At 35.6% G+C, this 24,717-nt stretch overlaps 1 protein-coding gene across 1 annotated transcript; it reads right to left on the reverse strand.

Annotated features, from left to right (window-relative positions):
* Window positions 1–11,848: 11,848 nt before the first annotated feature.
* On the reverse strand, window positions 11,849–23,136 carry LOC132551377 (proteoglycan Cow-like). Its single transcript, XM_060215519.1, has 9 exons — window positions 22,960–23,136; window positions 22,248–22,329; window positions 21,511–21,604; window positions 14,909–15,071; window positions 14,408–14,467; window positions 14,109–14,163; window positions 13,367–13,516; window positions 12,602–12,808; window positions 11,849–11,995 (listed from the first exon to the last, which is right to left on the reverse strand). The coding sequence occupies exons 1-9, from the start codon at window positions 23,134–23,136 to the stop codon at window positions 11,958–11,960; spliced, it is 1,026 nt and encodes a 341-aa protein (XP_060071502.1). The 3' UTR covers window positions 11,849–11,957.
* Window positions 23,137–24,717: the final 1,581 nt, after the last annotated feature.

Consider the following 24,717-nt stretch of genomic DNA (forward strand, 5'->3'; position numbering starts at 1 on the left):
TGTCTACAACGGCAGACGGAAGTATCACGCGCAGAAAAGCATTGGCACCACTCAACAGCGCGGAGAACGTTACGGTCCCAACCCGAGATCCATTTAAAAAGACCGACAAGATTCCAGGGATATCTGGAAGTAATCGTTCAAAGACCAAGAGGCATGACTACGATGTGCCGAACAGTGCCTTAGACATTGAACTTCCGAAAAGGGACCCGTTCACCAAAGCCGCAAAGATACCGGGAATATCAGGAAACGAGCTAGGTAAGACCAAACGGCATGACCACGGTGAAATGAAGAATGTCTTCTTAGACACCGGGTTTCCAACAAAGGATCCTTTCACTAAAGCAGCGAAGATTCCGGAAATATTGGGAAGCGAGTTTAGCACAACCAAAAGACATGATCATGACGAAGTGAAAAGTGTTATGGATACCGGACTCCCAACAAAGGATCCTTTCACAAAAGCGGCAAAGATTCCGGCAATACTGGGAAGCGAATTTAGCACAACCAAAAGACATGATCACGAGGAAGTGAAAAGTGTTATGGATACCGGACTCCCAACAAAGGATCCTTTCACAAAAGCGGCAAAGATTCCGGCAATATTGGGAAGCGAGTTTAGCACAACCAAAAGACATGATCATGACAAAGTAAAAAATGCTATGGATACCGAACTCCCAACAAAGGATCCTTTCAGAAAAGCGGCAAAGATTCCGGCAATATTGGGAAGCGAGTTTAGCACAACCAAAAGACATGATCACGAAGAAGTGAAAAGTGTTATGGATACCGGACTGCCAACAAAGGATCCCTTCTCGAAGGCGGCGAAGATTCCTGGGATAACAGGAAGTGAAAACAGCAAGACAAAACGGCATGATCATGAAGAAACAAAAAGCGGATTGAATCAAAAGAACCATTCATTCAAAGTGGATCAAACGCCTCTCCAGCCAACTGGCAGCCTGAGTAAACTATCCACTGGAACAGACGCCACTCTCCGGCGTCGGAAATCCTTGGCACCTATTGGCAGTGAAACTGACAAAGATGCCGGAGAAACGTTCCTGAAAGGTGTCAAAAGTGCAGTTGGAGACATAGCAGATCGTAACATAAAACATACACAAGGGAAAGAAATCCACAAAGAACTCGATAGTCGTGCCAGCGATAACAGTACTGTGTTACGAAGTGGTGACTCTGAGGCACTAAGCACTGACGAAGAAGAGTTTTATAGGCAGCATATACTGGCTCAAGATAAAATTCGGAAACAAAGCAATCAACAACAAAAGATAAAGGAGTTACAGAGCCAGGATGTACATACCGCGGTTAGTAAGGAAACTGTCGGAAAATCCAGTAAAAAGAATAAGAAAAAGGAAAAGAAAAAAGACAAAAAGGAAACAGAAAAAAAGAAAGTCGCATCAGGGGTATGGCCGAACATGTCAAGAGGACATAAGTTTGAGGATTTGCCTTACTTCCGCCAAATCAGAATGAGGTACCCAGAGTACCCTTACAACGGATTGCCTCACTGGGCAAAGTACTTTCCAACACCACCAGGATTCGAGAAAATGCCTATTCCAGAAATGTACCGAGATGGGACCATGCCATACGACATGGCTGGATACGAGGGAATGTATGGGGAAGGAGGACCGCCCTATGGAGGCCTAGAGGGGATGTATGGTTCAGGAGGATTACCATACGGAGGTGATGAGGGAATGCAATATGGCGGTAATGCAGGTTTCAAGCACCAGGGAATGTAAGGCAAATAAGAGAGAAAAACGGGGACCAAGGGTGAGTTGATTAATTATTCCCAATTTGCAAACAAACTGTCATACTCGATGTAAGATACTATATATCTTTTATTATTTCAATTATGCTAACACAATCAGGTCCAATCGAAAACATATAAAATAAATCGTGTTGGCTACTACATATTGTTATGGAAATCCTCACGGTTATCATGTGTTATTAGATTTTGTGGGAAAGACATTTGTTAGTTATACAATTCAATGACAGAATTAATGACAAATATAAATCTAAAACTCTGACAGCTTAATTCAGCTTTTATAAACTTATTTTTAATTTATCAATACTTGGTTTGTTTGTATGAACTAGACTTTAGAGCATCAGCTCAACAAACAAGAATGGCTCGTGAGAAAGACTACAGTCCTGAGATATCGCCATCGTCCGTATACACAGAATTAAAGCTGCCATATCTGCTTGGAGCCCGCTTACAAAACCGATGTCCCACTTCTCACCAACGTATGTTCGGACTCCCGCTTGCCCCTTATAGCGCATCTATCCGTGCTTGTCGGTCGAGACCCGAAGGTGTTAGATAAACGCTGAATAACGGAACTTTTGAAGACAATTTTCAACGTAAAAAGAACATAAGTTTGATAAAATTGAATTCAGCATGAAGACTTATGAGAAGAGCTTAATAAACTAAATATGAAAAATGCGAGCTATGTCACGAATAATGAACGTTATTAGCGAATAACCTTATTGTAGTCCTATGAGCCTTATTTGAAATATAGAAAGAAGAAAATTTGAAAACGCATAAGCTCAATTAAAATAGAAATGACAATGTAATTTCATGTTAGAGATAAGATATTTGATGAGAGAACATACGTACATTTGCATATAATTGTAGAAATCAGCAGTTAATGGATCATGCTTACTTTGTTGATATCAAGCAGTAGGATGGGTTCTTGATAATGTATAGTGGTAGGGTGGGTTCTTGATGATGTATAGTGGTAGGGTGGGTTCTTGATGATGTATAGTGGTAGGGTGGGTCCTTGATGATGTATAGTGGTAGGGTGGGTTCTTGATAATGTATAGTGGTAGGGTGGGTCCTTGATAATGTATAGGGGTAGGGTGGGTTCTTGATGATGTGTAGTGGTAGGGTGGGTCCTTGATAATGTATAGTGGTAGGGTGGGTTCTTGATGATGTATAGTGGTAGGGTGGGTCCTTGATAATGTATAGGGGTAGGGTGGGTTCTTGATGATGTGTAGTGGTAGGGTGGGTCCTTGATGATGTATAGTGGTAGGGTGGGTTCTTGATAATGTATAGTGGTAGGGTGGGTCCTTGATAATGTATAGTGGTAGGGTGGGTCCTTGATGATGTATAGTGGTAGGATGGGTTCTTGATGATGTATAGTGGTAGGGTGGGTTCTTGATAATGTATAGTGGTAGGGTGGGTTGTTGATGATGTATAGATTCATAATGATGATGATGATGATGATGATGATGATGATGATGATGATGATGATGATAATGATGGCAGTTGTTTTCTTTCTAGGTTTAGATAAATGCAGAGACGAGCTTTTTGATGATGATGGCAGTTGTTTCCTTGCTTTCTATAGATAATTGTTGATTTGAGCTTTTAATGATAATGGCAGGTGTGTTCCTTGCTATTTATAGATGATTGTAGAAGTAAACTCTTTGATGATGATGGCAGCTATTTCCTTGTTATATATATGTAATTGTAGAGATGAGATGTTTGATGATAATGGCAGTGATTCCTTTGCTTTTTATAGATAATTGTAGAGGTGAGCATTTTATGATGATGACAGCTGTTTGCCTTGTTTTTATAAAAAATTATAAAGGTGAGCTTTGGATGATGATGACAGCTATTTCCTTGTTATATATATATAATTGTAGAGGTGAGATGTTTGATGATGATGTCAGTGATTTCTTTGCTATTTATAAATAATTGTGGAGGCGAACTTTTGATGATAATGGCAGCTGTTTGTCTAGTTATTTATATATATTTGTAGATATGAGCTCTTTGATGATGATGGTAGTTATTTTCTTTCTATTTATAGATAATAGTAGAGTGTAGCCTTTGATGATGATGGCAGCTGTTTGCCCTGCGATTTAAAGATAATTGTATAGGGGAGCTCTTTAAAGATGATGGTAGCTGTTTGGCTTGCTATTTTGATAGACAGCTGTAGCGGTGAGCTCTTTGAAGATAATAGTAGCGTTTGCATTACTATCGATAGATAATTGTAGAAGGGAGCTCTTCGATGATGATGGTAGCTGTTGTCCTTGTTAATTATAGAAACATGCAGAGGTATATCTTTCAATGCCTTGCTACTGACATATACTTGTAAAGGGAAGATGATCACGTGAAAACCATGAGAGTGGTTAATGGTAAAGTTAAAGCAATGGTAGGCAGGTTTAATGGTTAAGTTAGACCCTAGGTAAGCAAGGTCAATGGTTCTTAAAACCATGACAGGCATCAAAATTGTCTGATGAGAACCATGGTACACAAAGTTAATGGTCAGATGGGGAACATCGTAGGAAATGTTAATGGTCAATTGAGAAACATGGTCGGCAATGTTAATGGTCAGATGAGTAACATGGTAGGCAATGTTAATGGTCAGATGAGGAACATGGTAGGAAATGTTAATGATCAGATGAGAACCATGGTAGGAAATGTTAATGATTAGATGAGAAACATGGTAGGCAATGGTAATGGTCATATGAGAAACATGGTAGGCAATGGTAATGGTCATATGAGAACCATGGGAGGCAATGTTAATGGTCAGATGAGAAACATATTTGGAAATGTTAGTGGTCAGATTAGGAACATGGTAGGCAATGGTAAAAGTCAGATGAGAACCATGGAAGGAAATGTTAATGGTCAGAGGAGAACAATGGTAGGCAATGTTAATGGTCAGATGAGGAACATTGTAGGATATGTTAATGGTCAGGTGAGAACAATGGTGGGCAATGGTAAAGGTCAGATGAAAACAATGGTGGGCAATGTTAATGGCCAGATGAGGAACATGGTAGGCAAAGTTAATGGTCAGATGAGAACCAACGTAGGAAATGTTAATGGTCATATGAGAAACATGGAAGGAAATGTTAATGGTCAGATGAGAATCATGGTAGGAAATGTTAATGGTCAGATGAGAAACATGGTAGGCAAAGTTTATGGTCAGATGAGAACAATAGTGGGCAATGTAAATGGTTAGATGAGAAACATGGTAGGCAATGTTAATGGCCAGATGAGTAACATGGAAGGAAATGTTAATGGTCAGATGAGAATCATGGTAGGAAATGTTAATGGTCAGATGAGAAACATGGTAGGCAAAGTTTATGGTCAGATGAGAACAATAGTGGGCAATGTAAATGGTTAGATGAGAAACATGGTAAGCAATGTTAATGGCCAGATGAGTAACATGGTAGGTAAAGGTTCTATAAGGAACATGGTAGGAAATGGCAAAGGTCAGACGAGAACCATGATAGGCAAAGTTTATGGTCAGATGAGAACAATAGTGGGCAAAGGAAAAGATCAGATGAGGAACATGGTATGCAACGGTAAAAGTCAGATGAGAAACATGGTAGGCAATGGTAAAGGTTAGATGAGAAACATGGTAGGAAATAGTAAAGGTCAGATGAGAAACATGGTAGGCAACGGTAAAAGTCAGATGAGAAACATGGTAGGCAATGTTAATGGTCAGATGAGAAAGATGGTCGGCAATGTTAATGGTCAGATGAGAAACATGGTAGGAAATGTAAATGGTCAGATGAGGAACATGTAAGCAATGTTAATGGTCAGATTAGAAACATGTTAGGCAATGGAAAAGGTCAGATGAGAAGCATGGTAGACAATGGTTCAGGTCAGATGAGGACAATGGTGGGAAAAGTTAATGGTCAGATGGGAAACATGGTAGGCAATGGTAGAGGTCAGATGAGAACCACGGTGGGCAATGTTAATGGTCGGATGAGAATCATGGTAGGCAATGTTAATGGTCAGATGAGAACAATAGTGGGTAAAGGAAAAGGTCAGATTAGGAACATGGTAGGCAATGGTAATGGTCAGATGAGAAACATGGTATGCTATGTTAATGGTCAGATGTGAAACATGGTAGGCAATGTTAATGGTCAGATGAGAACCAACGTAGGAAATGTTAATGGTCGGATGAGAATCATGGTAGGCAATGTTAATGGTCAGATGAGAACCAACGTAGGAAATGTCAATGGTCGGATGAGAATCATCGTAGACAATGTTTAATGTCAGCTGAGAACCGTGGTAGGCAATGTTAGTGGTCGGATGTGAAACATGGTAGGCAATGTTAATGGTCAGATGTGAAACATGGTAGCCAATGTTAATGGTCAGATGTGAAACATGGTAGGAAATGTTAATCGTCAGATGAGGAACATGGTAGGCAATGGTAAAAGTCATATGAGATACATGGCAGGAAATGTTATTGGCCAATTGCGAAACATGGTAGGCAATATTATTAATAGGAAATGTCAGATGAGAACCGTAGACAATGGTAGGCAATCAGGCAATGTTTGTGAAAATGGTAGGCAAATGTTAATGGTCAGATGTGAACATGGTACAATGTTAATGGTCAGAAACATGGTAGGCAACGTTAAAGGTCAGATGAGTAACATGGTAGGCAATGGTAAATGTTAGATGAGGAACATGGTAGGAAATGGTTAAGGTCAGATGAGAAACATGGTAGGCAAAGTTTATGGTTAGATGAGAAACATGGTAGGCAATGGTTAAGGCAATGTTAATAGTCAGACTAGAACAATGGTAAGCAATGGTAAAGGTCAGATGAGAAACATGGTAGGCAATGGTAAAGGTCAAATGAGAAACATAGTGGGCAATGTTAATGGTCAGATGAGTAACATGGTAGGCAATGGTAAATGTTAGATGAGGAACATGGTAGGAAATGGTTAAGGTCAGATGAGAAACATGAAAGGCAAAGTTTATGGTTAGATGAGAAACATGGTAGGCAATGGTAAAGGTCAAATGAGAAACATAGTGGGCAATGTTAATGGTCAGATGAGAAACATGGTAAGCAATGGTAAAGGTCAGATGAGAAACATGGTAGGCAATGATAAAGGTCAAATGAGAAACATAGTGGGCAATGTTAATGGTCAGATGAAAAACATGGTAGGCAATGGTAAAGGTCAGATGAGGAACATGGTAGGCAATGGTAAAAGTCAAATGAGAAACATGGTAGGAAATGTTAATGGCCAATTGCGAAACATGGTAGGCAATGTTAATGGTCAGATGAGAGCCTTGGTAGGCAATGTTAATGGTCAGATGAGAACCAACGTAGGAAATGTTAATGGTCGGATGAGAACCAACGTAGGAAATGTTAATTGTCAGCTGAGAACCGTGGTAGGCAAAGTTAATGGTCAGACTAGAACAATGGTAGGTAATGGTAAAGGTCAGATGAGGAACATTGAAGGCAATGAGGAACATGGTAGAAATGTTAATGGCCAAACATGGTAGGCAATGTTAATGGTCAGATGAGAATGTAGGAAATGTTAATGGTCGGATGAGAATCATGGTAGGCAATGTGGTAATGAGTCATGGTAGGCAATGTTAATGGTCAGAAAACATGGTAGGCAATGTTAATGGTCAGATGAGAACATGGTAGGCAATGGTTAATGGTCAGATGAGAAACATGGTAGGCAAATGTTAATGAGAGCCATTATATGCAAAGTTTATGGTCAGATGAGAACAATGGTGGACAATGGTAAAGGTCAGATGAGGAATATGGTAGGCAACGGTAAACGTTAGATGAGAAACATGGTAGGCAATGTTAATGGTCAGATGAGAAACATGGTGGGCAATGTAAATGGTTAGATGAGAAACATGGTAGGCAATGGTAAAGGTCAAATGAGAAACATAGTGGGCAATGGTTAAGGTCAGATGAGGAACATGGTAGGCAATGGTAAAAGTCAGATGAGGAACATGGTAGGAAATGTTAATGGCCAATTGCGAAACATGGTAGGCAATGTTAATGGTCAGATGAGAGCCTTGGTAGGCAATGTTAATGGTCGGATGAGAATCATGGTAGGCAATGTTAATTGTCAGCTGAGAACCGTGGTAGGCAAAGTTAATAGTCAGACTAGAACAATGGTATGTAATGGTAAAGGTCAGATGAGGAACATTGTAGGCAATGTTAATGGTCAAATGAGAAACATGGTAGGCAATGTTAAAGGTCAGATGAGAGCCATTATATGCAATGGTAATGGTCATATGAGAAACATGGTAGGCAATGGTAATGGTCATATGAGAACCATGGGAGGCAATGTTAATGGTCAGATGAGAACCATGGTAGGCAATGTTAATGGTCAGATGAGAAACATGGTGGGCAATGTAAATGGTTAGATGAGAAACATGGTAGGCAATGGTAAAGGTCAAATGAGAAACATAGTGGGCAGTGTTAATGGTCAGATGAGAAACATGGTAGGCAATGGTAAAGGTTTGATGAGGAACATGGTAGGCAATGGTAAAAGTCAGATGAGAAACATGGTAGGAAATGTTAATGGCCAATTGCGAAACATGGTAGGCAATGTTAACGGTTAAATAAAAAAAATGGTAGGCAATGTTAATGGTCAGATGAGAGACATGGTAGGCAATGTTAATGGTCAGATGAGAACCAACGTAGGAAATGTTAATGGTCGGATGAGAATCATGGTAGGCAATGTTAATGGTCAGATGAGAACCAACGTAGGAAATGTTAATGGTCGGATGAGAATCATGGTAGGCAATGTTAATGGTCAGATGAGAATCATGGTAGGCAATGTTAACGGTTAAATAAAAAAAAATGGTAGGCAATGTTAATGGTCAGATGAGAGCCTTGGTAGGCAATGTTAATAGTCGGATAAAAATCATGGTAGGCAATGTTAATGGTCAGATGAGAACCAACGTAGGAAATGTTAATTGTCGGATGAGAATCATGGTAGGCAATGTTAATGGTCGGATGAGAATCATGGTAGGCAATGTGAATGGTCGGATGAGAATCATGGTAGGCAAAGTTAATGGTCAGATGAGAACCAACGTAGGAAATGTTAATGGTCGGATGAGAATCATGGTAGGCAATGTTAATGGTCGTATGAGAATCATGGTAGGCAAAGTTAATGGTCAGACTAGAACAATGGTAGGCAATGTTAATGGTCAGATGAGAACCATGGTAGGCAATGTTAATGGTCTGATGAGTACCATGGTAGGCAATGGTAAAGGTCAGATGAGAGCCATTATATGCAAAGTTTATGGTCAGATGAGAACAATGGTGGACAATGGTGAAGGTCAGATGAGGAATATGGTAGGCAAAGTTAATTGTCAGATGAGCAACATGGTAGGAAATGTTAATGGTCAGATGAAAACCATTATAGGCAAAGTTAATGGTCAGATGAGGACAATGGTGGGAAATAGTAAAGGACAGATGAGAACAATGGAGGGCAATGGAATAGGTCAGATGAGGAACATGGTAGGAAATGTTAATGGTCAGATGAGAACCATGGTAGGCAATGTTAATGGTCTGATGAGTACCATGGTAGGCAATGGTAAAGGTCAGATGAGAGCCATTATATGCAAAGTTTATGGTCAGATGAGAACAATGGTGGACAATGGTAAAGGTCAGATGAGGAATATGGTAGGCAAAGTTAATTGTCAGATGAGCAACATGGTAGGAAATGTTAATGGTCAGATGAAAACCATTATAGGCAAAGTTTATGGTCAGATGAGGACAATGGTGGGAAAATGTAAAGGACAGATGAGAACAATGGAGGGCAATGGAATAGGTCAGATGAGGAACATGGTAGGAAATGTTAATGGTCAGATGAAAAACATGGTGGGCAATGTTAATGGTCAGATGAGAAACATGGTGGGCAATGTTAATGGTCAGATGAGGAACATGGTAGGCAATGTTATTGGTCAGATAAGAAACATGATGGACAATGTAAATGATCCAATGAGAAACATTAAAGGAATGTTAATGGTTGGTTAGAACCATGGTAGACAAAGTTTTTTGTAATAAGATCATTGAAGCTGTTGAGGCAAGATTTGTTATATTCTATACTGTAAGATAATTTGTTTAAGTAAATTATTTTTTGGAAATTGTACTCAGAGAGCTGAATAGTAGATATGATTAATTTTCATATTGTTCAATATATCAACATTTTCCAGATGTGAGCAAAGCGTAGGAATATCATGTGGACGAAAAACTAAACATTGCTCAGCAACAATGTTTATATAAAATTCTTGTCTTTTTCAATAACCCTATGTCATGAATACATTTCTAATACTTGTGTAAAAAAATCAATAGAAATACATGGACATATTATGATGAAATAAATATGTTTAAAGCATACTGTACCCTCTGTTTGTGTATATTGTAAGATATCAATGAAGAAAATGTTTATTTTCCAGCAGAGTTGAACAAATTACAAATATAAGTTTGCCTATATCCATATTAAAATATATTAGACTGAATTTTGAAAAATATCTCATTACATATCTAATGAATGAAATCCTTATAGTATCAAACTTTTCAGACTCACTAGATAACATGCATAAGGCACCTTTATTTAGCCTAGGAATTCCAGAATGCTTTGTGTATAGCACATGTAGTTGATGAAAACATGAACAAACTGCATCCTGCTGGATTCTAGGTGAATACTGCTGAGTATTGTATTGTAGTATTGTTAAAAGTATACCATTACAGTGTTACAATGACATAGATATTTGTCATATATTCCCCTTTGCATATGATCCAGTTGTACGAGAAAATGCAGTCCAATCAATGATAAAAATTAAACCAATCTCAATGTGTCATTATATGTATATATATATATATATATAGCTTTTCCCCATATTTTGAAACCCTCTTCATTTTGTTGATGCAGCCTCGTTTGCGATTCGCTTTGTTACAGTACTAAAAAGTGCTAGATTGCACCATTTTCAGGAAAGAATTACCCCAGTCAATCATCCAACTTGAAAACAGGAAAAGATATTGAAGAGCAATGCATATTTATAAGAGAAAAATATATTTCATTAAGTATAAGTTCATCAATCAGACATGAATCCAACATGTCACCATCCTTTTAAAAAAACATCATTTAGAAGTGGTTTTGTTTAATCTGGAAATCACATTGGATTGACCCAAAATGATTTTTTTTTATATACAAAAGAACAATAAACAAGGAAACTTTTCGACTGCAAAATTTTATTACAAACCAATTAAAAATTTGATCAGAATGTACAAAAATGTATTTAAACAATCATATAAAAATGTCTTTATTCAAATCAGTAATCAAAATTGTTTTTGATGCAAATTTTTTTGATTGAAATATTAAAATCAATGTTTGATCATTTCTAAATCAAAGTCTAGTCTAATAGAGATTCCAAATTTATTTCTTCGTCATTTTTACCACAAAATATAAAATATAGATAAACAAACCTGGAAAAACTGTGAAATTGTGTGGAAAATTTGCAGCTGTTCACAAAAATAAATGAGATGTGTTTGGGATAATATCATATAAGGTATATAAAAATATTAACTGTTTAATACAATTTACTTACTATAAACAATACCAGAACTATCTACCTTTATCTTGAAACACATCACAGAAAAATGGCAAAAATTGGAATGTTTTTTCTCCCAGCTAGTTTTCACAAATATGTTAATGATAAATGTAATGTCTTCTACGACTGACAGTTTCTATGCGTAGATCATATGCATATACAATGGAGTTGATCTTATGTACAAAATTGTTAACTTCTTACTATCAAATAATGTCATTTTGTTTGTAAAAACATAAAGGAAAATAAGAAAATAATGCATTATCCCCCTTGATCAATCTTACATTTCTCAAAATCAATTGCTCACAACGATAAAAATATAAATCTATGTATGATGTTACCCATATCAATGCATAATAAAAGTATTCAAATGGAAGACAAACTTTATATAATGTCTTAAAATATGACATCACACAATCATGACCAGAAATATACTCTGAATATACAATGTACACCAAAGTTAAGTTATAATTTTGCAGCAAATATCCCTTTTATAAGAAAAGATATTCATTATCTGAAAAAATATAAGGGTGCAATACTTTCAAATACATCTCTATTATATTTTGTACAAAATTAAAAGTCTTCTTATGCAGAAGTTGGTGAGCATGGGTTTGAGAAAGAGACAATCTGTTGTTATTCACATCTAGAGCTCCACAGGTCTTCCAGTGGAATCTGATTTCCCTGCAATAAAAAAGAAGAACCAATTTACTATTAAGGATGAATGATGATTGAAGACATTTAATAATCCAGCCTTTTTAAAAGTGCAAGGAAATTCTGAAACATGTATGTGTGCAATATTGCATTTCGATATATTTTTCAAATAGATACAACTGATAAATCATTTTGTCAATAAAGATATTAAAAATATGTCCTATCCTTGATTAGATCTTTTACTAATTTTTAAATACTTTAATATTCACTAACAAATGTTTATAATAGTAAGGAGTGAGCAATATGGCTTAGGTTCTGCCCAATTTCATTTATTAAGTAAAACCTTAACCATAAAATACTGAAACTAGAAAAACCAGGAGGGAGCCTCTAAAACGATTTGGACTCTCCAATAAAAATCACTTCAGAGCTAATCCCCACTGCTGGCTGCTGTGGGCATGCTTATAAACTTTCTTTTAAATACAGTTTCATATTTGTTCTTTTTTTATATATGGCTGGCACATCAAATAGATTCCAGTGTATTACTACAGTACTCTCCAAGAAACAGGATGTTCTCATCTGCTCTGCACAAGTTATGTTCAGAAAAGAATGAGGGATTTACAACCAGATTACACTAACCAGGGTCACTAAAACAGCAGCACCATTCCTTCTTGGAGAGCAGTCTGTCTTTGTCTGTATCACAAGACTCAAGCAATGGTGTAATACACTTCTCTTGATGGATGTCCTCAATGATGGTCAGCTCGGAGGTATCCAGGTAGGCGTTCTTATCTTTGTCAAGTGTTCGACGCTCCCACATCACAGACGCAGGACACTTACACTGGCCAACTACAACAGGAAGGCCAATTTGATTAGAGCAGATTATGTAAAACTTATAATACTTTAATCCGAGACAAAAAAAAAAGCTAAAGATGCTCTCATCTGAGTCAAAAAAAAGCTTTAAAGTATACTTCAATGAAAGTAATCTCAAGGCACTTAAACAAAAGTCAATTTGATAAAGCTCAATTCACTTCAGAAGGCAAGTAAAGCCTAAGGCAGTCAATCTTGCTAAAGCAGTGCCCAAGACACTTTGGAGTCAGATACACTGTACAAAGTAATGCTCAAGATCCCAAGTGAGGTCTCTAGCAATGGAAAATAAGAATGTTTCTTGTATAGTTCTTACCAAACTGGTAAATGTATATTTTTTGCCTCATCCTTGGTAATATGTGAGAATTGCACCATCCTTCTTAATATTATTAGTGGGAGTTTCATTTTCACCTTGAACGGTGTGAGCTTAAATTAATAAATCTAATAAAAGGGACGAAACACTTGGTGCTTAACTTTGTCACACAGAAATATAACTATGCAGATCAATATGTGAATATATTATTTTCAAGGTAAACCAACTTGTTCTGAAGTCTCTAAAATGCTTTGGTTTCCAGGACTTGGAATGGTTTCTTTTGAATTTTTTACTCCTGTGTTCTTTCTTCTGTGTGTGAAGTATCGCAAACCAATCATTCAATCGTTGTCTGATATCCTCAACTTTGTTGGTACACTCTGAAACATGTTTACAACAATGGTTTAAAAAAGATTATTACAGAATTATTTGTTTGTTGAAATACAGCTCCCAAAAAATTACTTTTGTTTACTGGAGGATGCTTTTGAAACATGTTTGGGAGACTGCCACTTTGATGGAAATATATCTTGCTAGCAAAGGGTTACTGCACGATCATTCAACTCTTATGTAGTAATCTAATCATGACACTTGACTAGCGAAGATGACAGAATTTGAACTTATGGAAACAAAGACTGGACCTAGTTAAACTCTCATCAATGTTATGGCAAAGCAGAATAACAAATCACTGAAAGCTGTAATTGAGACACAACTCAAACTATCGACAACCACTTCAGAGTCTATCACCAACAGACAAAATGTTATTTTTGTCACTTCACTTAAATTCAAATAATAAGACATTTCAGGCCTTTTTTTTTTAACAATTTTTTAATAACAATAAATCATATAATTACAGGAAGAAAACTTTCTTTACATCATCAAAAATTTATTGAAGTAAGGTGATGATATGATGAATTTCTAGTGAAAAGAAAATTGTAACAGAACAAATGTTTCATATATTGATTTTGAACTCACCCGGATATTTTCTGCTGATTTCTGACTGTCGTCCTTCTCCCAAATGCATCAGTTCCTAAATAAAGTAAGCAATATTATGTACATCTTTATAGTATAGGTCTAAAGAGGATTAAAGATACTTTACTTAGCAATCAAGTTTTGTGATTTCTTACAATTTCTTCAATAAATTAAGCTGAAAAGCTATGATTAACACATATCATTGATCTGACAAAATTTAATTTGACAATCAAACACTACTGAATACTTGACTGACATCTAAAATGACAAATAAAAGCATTGTTATTGTCACTCAAACTTACATCAACGGCTTCCATGTTCTCAATAAGTCTGTGCCTTGTTACGAAATCATTACCATTTTTCTGTAAAACAAACAAAAAAGCAATGATACTTACATCCATAGTTGAAAATTTGTGTTGATGAGAACATGTGTTGAGAATTTGAATTGATGAGAATCAGTTTTGGTGAAAATTTGTGTCATTGACAACCTGCATAAATAACAACCTGGATGATGTGCACCTGTATTGATGAAAATCTGTGTTAATGTGAATCTGTGTTAATGAGAATCTGTGTTAATGAGAACCTGTACTGATGAGAATCTTTGATGATGAGAACCTCTGTTGATGAGAATCTGGGTAAATAAAAACCTGTGTTGATGAGAATCTGGGTAAATAAAAACCTGTGTTGATGAGAATCTGGGTAAATAAAAACCTGTGTTGATGATAATCTGGGTAAATTAAACACCTGTGTTGATGAGAATCTGCACTGAAAACAATCTGTGTTGACAAAGCAAACAGCCTTACTTTAGCTTTCTTTATGGCCATTATTTTCTTGTGTCTGATGTTCTGAGGACGCTCATCCAGCTCATTTACCCTTGTCTCCAGGCGACCAAATCGCTCTTTCATCAGACGACTGTGGTGTCTGCTGTTCTTCTTGTGATGTCCTTTGAACTTGGATAACATGTGACTGCAAAATATAAATAATAGCAATGATTTGAAACTGGTGCTGACAGAAATTTGTTGCCACAACCTACAAGAACAACCAATGAAAACAATAGCTACAATAAAATGATAAATACATGTAAATACATGTTTGATATACTAGTGAAGTATTTACTTATACCAACAAGACCAAAACATGCCTAATTAAAAAGTATTACACATAATTTCAGCAATGTCTTACTGTAATATATCACTATCACACCTGAATACAAACAAAAGGGAAATTTATTGTATAGTTAAAGAATTACTCTCAAGTGTTTCATTGGCTCATAATTATTTGTAACTGGTTAGCTTAACAATCAAAATGAAGCCTGTGGCTAAATCATGAAATGACACAAACAGCCAAACGGTTCCTTCACCAACATCATTTGATAAAAAAGATCCTGGAGGGATGAGGGATATTGGTGCCCATCATTGCATATTACTTGTTCTGAGAAAATTTGATATTTTTCCTTTTTCATCTTTTCTTAGTATATGTCAAAAGTGAATGAATCCTTGATATTATTCCCAAAGACAATCACATAGTGAGAGTGAGAGTGCAAGTCTTCCAGATTATTGACTGAAAAAAGTAATAGTGATATGCAACAAAGATAAATTTTGAACATATTTGAAATACAGTTCTTGTGATCTTCTGGAAGTTGGTTTTGTTGACAAAATATCAATAGTTTATCAGTTTAATCAAGGTTCCGTGCGTCAACTTAGGTCAATATTTAAATTTACTTATTGGATTATTGGAAGGTTCAAGTGAAGTCATACATATACATCTGACCATCAAGATGACAAATTCCCCAGAACCTCCCCCCCCCCCCACCAATCCATCTACATGTGTTACCTAATGCAGTCTTTCTCTTATACACATGATATGTTTTTGAATGATAAATTGCATGCACATAATTACCATGTCCATTTAGAATCAAGAATTAAAACAACAGACATACCGTCTCTCCATTTTGGTTATTTATAATGATAAATCACCATTCAACATTTTATACACAAGTTTGCTATTCTCATTCTGTAATGTTTGTAATATGTCTGTATTTATCCAGCGATAAACAAGCACATGGTTTATAAGCCAAACAATACATATATTGCTGCATGATTGTATCCTAACTGATTAGAAGTTATACTATCCTAACTGATTAGAAGTTATACTATGAAAATGTTATGTAAATGTATGGAAACTTTTATGAACATCCTACAGAAACTGTAAATTATTATTATGTTAATTCATTTTCGTTTATGGTGTTAAGCATTCTAACATCTTATAATGAAGGGCAACAGTTAAATGAATGAATCATGCCAGGTTCCATGAGGTACTTAGATTCAAGCCTAAAACATACACTAAAGACAATGTACTCTCAGTAACTCAAATCTTTCTGGTGGATAAATATCAACTCAAAAATAAAATGAATAATTACAAAGATTTAATGATAATTTCTGTCAAATATTGAGCTTAGATATTAGAAGTTGTCCTACAAAGTACCACAGGTAGGCAGAAATATGTGTCTATTAGTTTTTGTTTACATGTATTTAGCCTAAATATGTCAAACAATAGAACAGATGACTAATAATAGAACCTTCATATTCAAAACATACAAGCACTGACAGTTTAGATTACATCATCAAATGACAGATGAACTTGTATTCATTATTCGATGTACCATTTTGAAAACTTTGGAAAGTCAATATATAGACACAGAACCATGTCCATTTTGCATACAGCGGTCTTTCTCACATGGATGAACACTCAACACAAAAACCAATGTAATGCTACATCTTGTTAGAAAAAAAAAGGAAAAAGAACTAGAAAAATGGGAGAAAAGACAAAGCTACCTTGTCAAGTCACCATTTATAATATCAAGCAATGGGGACAAAGGGTATAAGTCTTACAGGGAAGAAGATCTCTATAGATAATAAATACAAATGTAGTACATTTATTTAATATTTTTCAGTTCTCAAAAAAATGAAGGTTAATATAATAGCTATCTCTCTTGCAATAAGTCAACCCATGTCCCTCATTTTTTTAAAAACTGTTCTAGTTAAAAAGCTGACACCTGTTGATGAGAAGGTACAAAATACAAACAATGGGTGTGTCTTAGTTTTACTGTGATAAAGATTATGCAGAAGATCATCTATACATGAATGTTTACAATACATGTGATGTGATGAAGCCAGTTACAAGCTGGTTTAAACATGTACAACCTTATACACAGAGAAAACTTTCAATTTATTTTCTAAAAAAAATCATGCATAAATTGGAATTCTAAAGCTCCAACGAACATATCTAAAATCAAATTCTATTTATGTGTCTACCTTGTAGTATGTATACCATGGACAATTTAATTTGTAAGTATGGCATACCTATATACAGGTATATATACTGGTTAGCCAATATAAACATGCAGGTATGTCAACTTGCCTGAAGGCACAACCAGACACTGGTTATGACATGGGTCAATATTCACACACCATACATATATACACATACATGTAGATACCATCAGTAGAAGGGCATCCTGGAAATTTAAATACTCTCTATGGACCAGTGCACACTATACAGTTTGATAGATGTTTACTGAGAAGCAAACGTGATATTTGTCAATTTGGTCATGTTTGTACATTTGATGTATGTGTGGGTTAGGTGTTGTTGACAAAATGGCTTGCTGTACTCACTCATCTAAATCTATATCCGCCTTTTTACATAACAATTTAAGACAAAGAAAAGTAGAATTTTTAATAACCAATTTGTGAAAATTAATACACAAGTCATGTTTGGTATTAAACTAGCTGCATTCACTCCAATTGTTTTATAGGACAATAGAAAATGTAAAATATATATGTAGTACATTGACAAACTTTGATTAACGCCAGCAAACTGCAACAGCATAGCACTGTGAGCAAATCTTGTGCACAGTGGGTAAAGAGAACCAGATTAACAGACTATCTTTTCGTCTAGATAATTTATGAGGATACATGGCAATACAGCTATTTGGTGGCATAGAGCAAATTTCATATCTTTTAAAATGTGCATTAATCTTGTTGAATCTAAGAAGTTTATGAGAAAAGTAGTAAACTTGTGTGGAAATGACAAGTTACCTGTCTCATCTGTCTAGTATGTACCTGTATACAACACATTTAAATGGTACACAGCAAACATCTCATATTTCTTTGACATTTTAGTTGCATAATGAAAATGTCAAGGTTTGAAACAGTAACTATAAAGATATTATGTTACCTCTTTCAGTAAAGGTCACTCACACCTGCAAGGTAAACTGCAGTTTCTTCTCATGCTATATGAAGTTATTTTTTCATTTTTCTACATGTATACAGTTAACAATTTCTGACAAACATGCATATAACATAAATGTCCATCTCACTAATAGGTTCTAGGTAAACTTAACAAGAACAATACCTTCAGGATGTTGTACCGCCATCCCCACCCCCCTACCCTCCAGTAAACAACCATACAAGTACGTGCAAGACACATTACTGTAAAGCACATACATGTATGCACTGAAAATGTGGTTGCTCTAAAATTCTTCCCATTAAGAACTTGTGTGTCCTCCCACGTTCTTTCTAAATTTGACTTCTTAGTTTATTCACAAATAATAATTTCTCTTAATTTGTATCCATGGTTCCATGACGGCATCCCTTATAAAAAAAGGTACAATGAACTGATAAGCATGTACACCCAAGTGAAATACCACAGGCTTGGGATATAAATTTGAAATGCACCATATGCCTATAAACACATCATAAGACACACATGCAAAACTAAGAACTTAATCTATGAAGATATAGAGCCAACGCCGTAGTCTTTAGTAGTGGATTACAGTATCTTCGCCGCCCGCGAATTAAAAGCCATATTTGCCTAAAAGTTAAAACAAATGGCACAGTATATTGAAATAATCGGTGAGAACGAATTCAAATCAAAAGACTGAATTTAATGTTTCAAAATTTTGCTTTAGCTGATCAATCTAAGAGAACACCAGAAAATAAAAAGGGTGGTAATTATAACTGATCACGACAAAGGTTTGATCTTAAGAACTGAGATGACAGAAAGGATACGCCTTAAATGTGATGGAATATCACAGTTGGTGTACTCGTAAGATAAATTACATGCAGACGGACAAAATTAACATGGTCTGTGTCTGGATGTTTGACAGGCAAGACTTTTCAGTCTGATGTTTTGTAAAATTATCCTGATAAGAGCCAAAATGACTAATTTCATTAGAATACTGAAGGTAATATTCTAGAGATACATGTTGGGAATCAAAGAGCTCCACAAACTCGGCCCCTTTTAAAACATAAAAAGAGATTAAATAGCGCATCTGAGGATGAAACCTACTCTGCAATATTCAACTCTAGGGCCACCACAGGCAGAAGGTGAATTGTTTTGTGTTATTGGACATTGCAGTAGATGTAGATGGGCTTATTGCCAGATAATAATTACATTTTCCTTCAGCTAAAACCACTTGAAGACTATTATTTCATCAGAATACATCTTAGGATATTTCATAAATGATTTAATCTGAGGCAAAAACCATCTTTAGGATATTGGAGATTAGAACAAATTTTAAGCTGTATTGCTCATAGACACACAACAAAGTTAACAAAGTGCTATGATGAACTGACACATCAAACCAGGCACAAGTCCAGTATTTTTTTTTTCTTGTTTTTTCTGGGATTGTTGCCAACACTTCAAAAGCCTGTGCACTTATTTCTCAGTGTATAAGAACCAGTGTATGAGAATCGCCAAAATTTGGAAAATCACATTCAGGGCTGTAAAAAATTCACAAAGATCTATAAGTGAAACATATATATCACCTCCCACATACTGTATCTACATGGAGGAAATGATGACTATGACAATACATGCAAGCAGAACCAGATGAGTATGACAGTGTGGTTAGTAGGTTGTGTGGTAAATTTATTCATAATACATCTTACTATATTACACCATTGGTTTCAACTTGCAAATAAAGAAAATCAGCATTTATTTCCATGCATCAAAATGGGACAAAAGATCAATTATTTGCAGCTATGTCAGTATAATAGTGACCACACACCACCAACACACTGACCACAAGGTGCGAGAACACTGACCTGTCACACATCATTCTTATTCATCACTGGTGGAAAATCATAAACCTGACTAGGGCATAAAATATGTTCAAAGCAAGTGTGGGCGAAATATAAGCATGTACATGTTCATGTTTAATGAATACAAACTGTATATCTATCTTGGAAAAAAACCCCATCCACATACAATATACGTGGAAGTTTTAAAAGTATTGCCTACAATGTTTCATCATTGTCCTCAATACCCTGTTGTAAGCCTTTCCTCTACTCATAACTTGTAACCTTGACCCTAGGTTCATGGACCTGAAAATGACTAATCACACACCGTCTTGCCATCCTATCAATATTCATGAATTTAAATGACTCAACTTATTTGAATAAGATATTATAGCCTTGACAATAAATTTGAACTTTAACAAAATGTGACCTTGACATTGGGCTTGCACACCTGAAAATGGTATGCAACACAACACATGTACATTGCACCAATACATCCACATAATTTTATTGACTTTCCTTCATATAGTACTAGTCAGAACATTGAGTCAATGCTGCAAATACTGTATATGTACATGGCAATGATCTGGACATGCATCCTAGACGGTTGAACTTGGTCCTTAGAATCTCATTGTGACACCGAACTTGGACAAACGATAATGAATATGGTATGCAACACATCGCATTGCCATTCAACATGCATGATCATTCATGAAATTTCATTGGCCTGTCCGCATAGAGACAGTGGTATGGACAAGGATATTGTTTTGACAAACTGTCAAGATATTTAAATGACTTTTGAAATGGTCATTTGCCTTTCCCAAAAATTTTGAGTACGTGTAACAATAATGTTCAAAACCACATGTTCTAACACCTTAATAGTGATTTAGGGAAAAAATGTAGGATACCATATATGACCTTTTAGGGCGTATGCCTCAATACGGGCGCTCATGCCCCTTTTTCAGGAAAATTTCTTGACTGAGTGTCCAGTTGCATATAGAAAGGATATAAAAGAAACTACACCAACTTTTTTTTCAGAATATATAAATAGGAATATGCTAGGGATTACTCTGACTGCACTGTGGACATTGAAAGCAGGCCTGATTTAGGTCATTTAGGTTATTAGGTCATAAACAGTATTCAAATTCCTGGACTTTGCCTGCAATCTTTCCCTACATTTTGAAAATCCTGCATATGAAAGGAGTACAACAAAGATGATGTAGCATCTTTCTGAAGCCTCTGCCCAAGAAATATATTTTATATGACCCTTGATGTTAAAAGCAGGTTAAATTCTAAATAAAACATCCTTTATATAAATTTCTTACCTCTCCTTGAGATATTTCTTGTGAACACATTTGTTGTTTCCAGTCCTGGTGTGTTTGACACATACCTCGTGACGTTCACATGAAACAGTACACCCTGTGAGGTAAAACAAAAAAGATACTACAAACACAATAAAAAAGGGTAATAAATCTTTATCTTATATTGCATCAACCTAACCCCTTAATTCCTCAATTAATCATGCCAGTTCAGTTTCTTCCTAGCATACACATTCAAGTTTTTTATCATTACTTTATCGTTTGCCTTTATTCTTAAGAGCAAAAAGATCTAACGGCTAAACTTTTAATCTTGTCTGCTGAAGATTGTCCTCGTGTTACCTGAAACATGGGTATCTAATCAATTATTTAATTACTTTTAAATTTTCAATCTTGTGTAGTTTATGGTTGCTTTATGTCCTGTTATTGATAACAATCAGGATCATTTAAGGACATGACAGGTTAGAGTGATGGAAGAAAGCTGGAGTTCTTGGGAAAAAAACTACTAACCTGCAGCCAGCATCTGGCTATGTATACATATAGGCCTCAATCCTCTGACCCAGAGGTCATGTAGACACCTTAACTACTTGGCCACTGAAGTCCCTTACATTTTCAACCATACCATCTTTTTCAACGATGAAAGAATACAATAGACAACTTTTATCCGATAAACAAAAGTTACTTAACATAAATAAACAGTCTTTCCTTCATTCTGAAACAAAATTCAATATTTAAGATATTCTTACTTTCAGCTGTTTCAATTGTAAAATCCAAGTGCTTCTTCCTTAATACATCATCCTGATCGATCATAAGAGTGGTATGCTTTCCCTGCAGCATTTGAAAAAATGAATTAATATGCAAAACATACATAAGACAAATGCAGCTTCCTGCACTTTGAAAAATATACTGAAATAAATCTCAATCAATTATATGTGTACAATTTGTAAACATTTCTAAAGGTTCAATTAAATATCACTTTCAAAATTTCTAAATTCAAGAACCTTATAAAAATGGGAATTAACTAGATAAGAAAAGTAAGATTTAATACATGTAAATGACGCAATATATATATCACAAAGAGTTTTGGAAATTTGGACTGATGCCAAAAACCAGTATTTCATTAATCGTATTATGTACATTTATCCTGATTATACAATTGTTTTCTACCACATGCTTAGCCTTTCGTGTACTAAATATATATGCTACGTAAACATGCTTTTATACAATACAAAAAGTAAACGATCTGGTATCATCCATTTGTAATGAATAAAGTTCAGTAACCAATGTCAAAGTATTGTTAATTTGAAAAGTACAAAATGTTACGTAATATTTCTGTATATTAAGATAAAGTATGAGCGATTAATTGAGCATATACTCGAACGATACGATCACGCGATACCTGTAATACTATACAGGGATCAATACAGGTGCGACCGTCGTTTCTTAGTCATGACTTACCAAAAAGTTTTTCCGGTTGTGGTGTGTTTTACCTCTCGCTTCACGGCGCAACTTTTTGAAATCTGACAGATTAAAACGTTTCATTTCACCATGGACACGACTTTTCATGTGTTCTGCATCTATAGTCCATATCAAAACTGCCAGCACCAAAATAGGTGCTAAACGTGCTCCAACCATCTTCGCCGTCCTCGAAAAGTTCCCTTAATGAAAACTCACTCACATAACTTCTATTATGAGTTGGGAGTGCTTATTATATTTTATAGGTAAATCAGGTTTCCGAAATAGCGATAATGAAGGACAATGTCGTATCAGTTCTCAGTGATTTAGAGACAAAACATGAGAGATGTAATAGTTCAAATAACATTAACCTTTCTGCTCGGTATTATAATTACGGCAGTACTAATATAATAATCAAAAGAGCCGACAAACCCTGTACGTATAGACCCGTCCAAAAGTTTGACAGTGATTCACTGACACCTAGCGGAAGTACCCACCTGTACAGGTGATTAGGAGACACGACACGTAGGAGTTATCGCTCTTGTAACTTAGTGTTAATCTCGTCTGTATATTTATGACCATACTGAAAATAAGCAATGCTGAGAATTCAACTGATTTTTTCTCTCGTTTACTGGATTTAAAGAGTCCTCAACGGTTCAAACACACAGCGTATCATATAGGAAATTGCTTTGTTGTATTTCTGTACGGACTTACATATAATTATGTAAGATAAATAATTGAACAATTTTCGTCTTGTCATGGACTTAAAATATTCTATTCAATCAAGTCCGAGGTCATGTTCAGTAACATATTGGAACAAGTATTTCAGTATTCCATATAGGATAAAGCTGAAGTAGGTAAAATAGTGTATTTTGGTAAAAATATCAATTAAAATAAATATGACAAGACTTGATTTCATTTGTATCAATATTAAATTAACGACGACAACATAATTAAGTTCTGAATTATTTTGTAAGAAAAATAGAGATATGACATAAAATTTCTAAAATGTCGACAAAACGGTATTGGTCAGATTTAGGTTTGTTCGTTATGATGACATTATACTAACTTATATATATCCATATCTATTAAAGGTGAGCGAAACATGATTTTACTAAAATGAGTCATTAATACGAAAAGTCGGCTTCGTTATCCTCATCATATCTGTACTTATATGAATTTTAATTGAACATTGTTGTTAGTTTTGGTAACTGTATACATTTTTGGTGCGCTTTAACAAAACTACGGATACAAGTTGATCGAACCGTTCATTTTCAGCTATTTCTATGAGACAAAATGTTTTCATACCCATGTAATCCAGAAATTTGGTTATTTTCTTCACAGATAACATAACATAACATTTCTTTGTCTTATAAAAGGTGGACAACCGCCATCTTGGAAGTCTCTATGTCACGCTTTTACCCGAGTCGTTTACTATATACATTTATCATCTTCCCACGCTCCGACGTCATCCACCATCTTGAAAATGACTGAGCTTACATGTGTGTTCCCAAAATATGTTTATGACACCGCGTCGAAAAATATTGTTTTTGTGCTGTCTGTTTGTCTGTTGCCAACTTTAACCCTGCCCATAGCTATTACACCGTAAAAGGTTGGCCTTTCATATTTGGTATGTGTGTTCCTTGTAACCAGAATGTTTCACCATGTGACGTTGACCGTGACCTCTGACCTACATTTGATTTTTTAAACATTTCCCATTACCATGGCACCATAAGAGGTATGGCTTTCATATTTGGAATG

The sequence above is a fragment of the Ylistrum balloti genome, unplaced genomic scaffold (genome assembly GCF_031769215.1).
Source record: "Ylistrum balloti isolate Yb309-2 unplaced genomic scaffold, AGI_CSIRO_Ybal_v1 Utg370196, whole genome shotgun sequence".
NCBI lineage: Eukaryota > Metazoa > Mollusca > Bivalvia > Pectinida > Pectinidae > Ylistrum > Ylistrum balloti.